At 44.8% G+C, this 4,357-nt stretch overlaps 1 protein-coding gene across 3 annotated transcripts in view; it reads right to left on the bottom strand.

Moving 5' to 3' along the window:
* The window catches only part of LOC107570175 (microtubule-associated protein RP/EB family member 3-like), a 14,241-nt gene that overhangs the window by 3,579 nt on the left and 6,305 nt on the right, over window positions 1–4,357 (bottom strand). For 2 of the 3 annotated variants that reach the window (XM_016256382.1, XM_016256381.1), the window contains exons 2-7: window positions 4,019–4,088; window positions 3,675–3,802; window positions 3,447–3,592; window positions 2,536–2,743; window positions 951–1,099; window positions 257–409 (exon numbers count right to left, since the gene is read on the bottom strand). In XM_016256382.1, coding sequence (XP_016111868.1) covers window positions 257–409; window positions 951–1,099; window positions 2,536–2,743; window positions 3,447–3,592; window positions 3,675–3,795 — 777 coding nt within the window. In that variant the 5' untranslated portion in view covers window positions 3,796–3,802; window positions 4,019–4,088. The remainder of the gene's footprint in view (window positions 1–256; window positions 410–950; window positions 1,100–2,535; window positions 2,744–3,446; window positions 3,593–3,674; window positions 3,803–4,018; window positions 4,089–4,357) is intronic. The other variant, XM_016256383.1, reaches the window with a different exon arrangement.

The raw sequence follows: 4,357 nt of genomic DNA on the forward strand, positions 1-4,357 counted from the left end.
GAGAAAAAAGTCAGAATTGCGAGAAAAAAGTCAGAATTGCGAGAAAAAAAGTGAATTGTGAGGAAAAAAAGTGAATTGCGAGAAAAAACTGATTTGTGAGAAAAAAGTCAGAATTGCGAGAAAAAATTGAATAGTGAGAAAAAAAGTCAGAATTGCGAGATTAACAGTAGCAATCACTCTTTTAATTGTGTGTATTCCGTGACGGAACGAGCCTCCACAGCGCCGTGTGATCTCAAACTAACGCCATCTGACGGACCTCTGTGGCGTACAGCACCTCCAGGATTTTGCCGAGGACCAGGTTGCTGTCGCTCTCGTTCTCCTGACAGATCAGCTCAATGTCTCGGAGTTTGCCGAAGTAGAAGTCTCTCTCTTTCTCCAAACCGTCGACAGTCAGTTTCAGGGCCATCAGCTGCACACACACACACACACACACACACAGTTTTTACTTCAGATTTATTTTTATATTTTTTAAATGATTTTATTAATTTTGAATTTATTCTGAATTTATTAAATATTTAGTAATTTATTAAAGATTTGACAAATTCAGTCACAGTATTTTATTTATTTGTTTCTTATCTCTTATTTTTCCATAATTTCTTCAGATACTTGATCTTATGTTCTATCTCTACTGTAAGCTTTAGTAATAAATCAGTTGTAGTTAATAGTCAATTTAATGCTGATCGAATGAATCGTGATTGTTCAAGAAGCACACGATATTTAAAAACACATACATATGTAAATTAGGCTACATTCCCTGCCTCTCATTGGCTGATGTCTGTATTCTGAGTGTGTATTACAATGTGTGTGTTTGTACCTATTTATCCATATTTTGGGAACAACTTTGTACTCGGACGTCAGCTAAACCTGACAAACCCTCCCAAAACCAGCTTTTGAGCAGGTCTGCGTTTGTAAAAATCTAAATAACGTTTTCCGTGAGGGTTCGTGTTTACCTGCTGGTTGAGCTCCACGATCTCGGCGTCGCCGCCTCCGTTCCGTGACATTGGCATGTTCCTCCGTATTCCGGTTGAGGGGGTGGAGCTTATGGGGCGTGGGGGGGCGGGCATAGTTTTGGGTACCGTTGGTGACGTCCGCTGGGGTCCTAAATATGAAACCAAAGTCATTAGCCAATCACAGCACAGCGCCTCACGCATCAGCCAATCACAAAGCAGAGGCTCACTCGACAGCCAATCGAAATCTGATTTTCAGATTTGTGGGCGGGTCACGAAACACACACTAGACTCTCAGCTGTAGAAGGTTTCTGGAGAGGAGACTCGAAGCAGGCGAACGGCTGAGCGAATCACACCCGTGCGGAGTGTGTGTGTGTGTGTGTGTGTGTGAGAGTGTGTCTCTCTGTGTGTGTGTGTGTGTGCCTGTCTCTCTCTCTGTGTGTGTGTCTGTCTCGCTCTCTGTGTGTGTGTGTGTGTGCCTGTCTCTCTCTCTGTGTGTGTGTCTGTCTCGCTCTCTGTGTGTGTGTGTGTGTGCCTGTCTCTCTCTCTGTGTGTGTGTCTGTCTCGCTCTCTGTGTGTGTGTGTGTGTGCCTGTCTCTCTCTCTGTGTGTGTGTCTGTCTCGCTCTCTGTGTGTGTGTGTGTGTGCCTGTCTCTCTCTCTGTGTGTGTGTCTGTCTCGCTCTCTGTGTGTGTGTGTGTGTGCCTGTCTCTCTCTCTGTGTGTGTGTCTGTCTCGCTCTCTGTGTGTGTGTGTGTGTGCCTGTCTCTCTCTCTGTGTGTGTGTCTGTCTCGCTCTCTGTGTGTGTGTGTGTGTGCCTGTCTCTCTCTCTGTGTGTGTGTCTGTCTCGCTCTCTGTGTGTGTGTGTGTGTGCCTGTCTCTCTCTCTGTGTGTGTGTCTGTCTCGCTCTCTGTGTGTGTGTGTGTGTGCCTGTCTCTCTCTCTGTGTGTGTGTCTGTCTCGCTCTCTGTGTGTGTGTGTGTGTGCCTGTCTCTCTCTCTGTGTGTGTGTCTGTCTCGCTCTCTGTGTGTGTGTGTGTCTGTCTCTCTATGTGTGTGTGTGTGAGCGTGTCCGTCTCTCTCTGTGTGTGTTTGTGCGCGTGTGCGTGTCCGTCTCTCTCTGTGTGTGTGTGTCTGTCTCTCTGTGCGTGTCTGTCTCTCTGTGTGCGCGTGCGTGTCCGTCTCTCTCTGTGTGTGTGTGTGTGTGTGTGTGTGTGTCTGTCTCTCTGTGTGCGTGTCCGTCTCTCTCTCTGTGTGTGTGTGTGTGTGTGTCTGTCTCTCTGTGTGCGCGTCCGTCTCTCTCTCTCTGTGTGTGTGTGTGTCTGTCTCTCTGTGTGCGCGTGTGCGTGTCCGTCTCTCTCTCTGTGTGTGTGTGTGTGTGTGTGTCTGTCTCTCTCTGTGTGTGTGTGTGTGTGTGTGTGTGTGTCTGTCTGTGTGTGTGTGTGTGTGTGTCTGTCTCTCTGTGTGCGCGTGTGCGTGTCCGTCTCTCTCTCTGTGTGTGTGTGTGTGTGTGTCTCTCTGTGTGTGTGTGTGTGTGTGTGTGTGTGTGTGTGCGTGTGCGTCTCTCTCTCTGTGTGTGTGTGTGTGTGTTACCTGCTGCTTTCTGAGGGCTCTTGGTTTTGTGGGAAATGACTTCACCTGGGTTGGGGGGGGGCAGTGGCGTGACGTCGTGGCCCTGTCGCGCTAACTGAGGGTCGTACTCTTTCCCGTCGTAGTTGGCGTCGAAGAACTTCTTAAACCACTGAAGGAACTCGAAGTTGTCCTGAAACCTGCCCTTGACGAGCCTCTCCACGGGAATGATCTGAAACAGCAGGGAGTTATGCACGTGTTTCGGTTGAAATGTAATCTTAGCCTAAAGTAGGGATTCCTAAATGGGAGTTGATGAAAAGCTAATTATTAATTATATCTAATGTTAGACGACAGTGTTAGTTTAGTCTTTTTTTATATATATGCTATAATAGTTTTTAAAAAATATATATTTTAAATTATCTTTATATTTTCAGTATTCATTTTAGTTTAATAATTTTATTTATTTCCAGTTTGTAATTTTAGTGCTTCAATTTATTTAATATTCTCATTTAGTTTAACTTTCTCATCTAATATTTATATTTTATTTCAGATTTCTTTCAACAAACAAAAATGTTTTTAATACTTGTTTTAGTTAATAATATGCTGCACGTTAATCACACAATATGATCCGGTTTTGGGAACGCAGCGTTTACTTTATTTACACATTTACATAGAGTCTGACAATAATAAATAAAAATGAAAAAATTAAAAGCTTGAATTTAACATGTTAAAATCTGGAGGTTTGAAAGAGGAATTTTACTGGAAATTTTCAACCTTTTTGCAACACTACACACCATCACAATTAAAAAGAAACATACAATAAAACACTTTCTAATAAAAAATGAAATATTTTATTTGTTTCCCTGCATATCATCAGAGAACCTCGAGCATGCGAATTATTGAAATATTAACTTCCAAGGCTTTGTGCATCTCACCTTGTCCACGCTCATCCTCTTGAAGGCCGACTGCAGCACTTTGAAGTTGTGGATGTAATCGTGCTCCAGTTTGGCCTGGAACTTCACCCTCTTCAGCAGGATACAGCCGGGGAACAGCATGTCCATGAAGTGACAGTACGCCGCACCTGAAGAACACAAGCGGTCAGCGTCGCGAAGCAGAGCCGGAACACACACACACACACACAGCTGTTTCAGAGCGGAGCTCACCTGAGCACAGCTGCTCGATCTTGGTGTAGTTGAGCTGCAGAGAGTCGTTGACCCAGGCCAGCATGTCATGTCTGCTCAGGTTCTCGATAGTCATCGACGTGGAGTAAACGTTTACCGCCATCCCACAGCTGCAGACAGACACCAGCAGCACACAGAGATTATTTCGGGGAATAACATTGGGACTATATGCTTGTTTTAGAGCAGGGTTTGATGAAAAGCAAATAATTAAATCATAAAAATGGAACATAAAAACACTTTTAAAGTAATAAGTAACCCTAACACTCTCTCACACACACACACACACTCTCTCTCTCTCTCACACACACTCTCACACACACACTCACCGTCAGCAGGTGGATGTCAATGTAGTACACTAGCTCTCCTCTGGGCTTCTGCTCTCTACAGAACAGTGTCCTACACCGCAAACACAGGCAGAACAGTAAAACTTAGACCAACATTGAGTGGAAATCAGTCATTGATAAAGTGTGGTGTGTTTCCTGCGCCACCCTTCAACAGCGGAGCACGTGAAGCGTCCCAAACACACACCGACCTCAAACATTCACACATCAGACCCGTGTGTGTGTGTGTGAGTGTGATTGTGTGTGAGTGTGTGTGTGTGTGTGTGTGAGTGAGTGTGTGTGAGTGAGTGTGATTGTGTGTGAGTGTGTGTGTGTGTGTGTGTG

This window comes from Sinocyclocheilus grahami, unplaced genomic scaffold, assembly GCF_001515645.1.
Source record: "Sinocyclocheilus grahami isolate Dianchi unplaced genomic scaffold, SAMN03320097.WGS_v1.1 scaffold1423.1, whole genome shotgun sequence".
Lineage (NCBI taxonomy): Eukaryota > Metazoa > Chordata > Actinopteri > Cypriniformes > Cyprinidae > Sinocyclocheilus > Sinocyclocheilus grahami.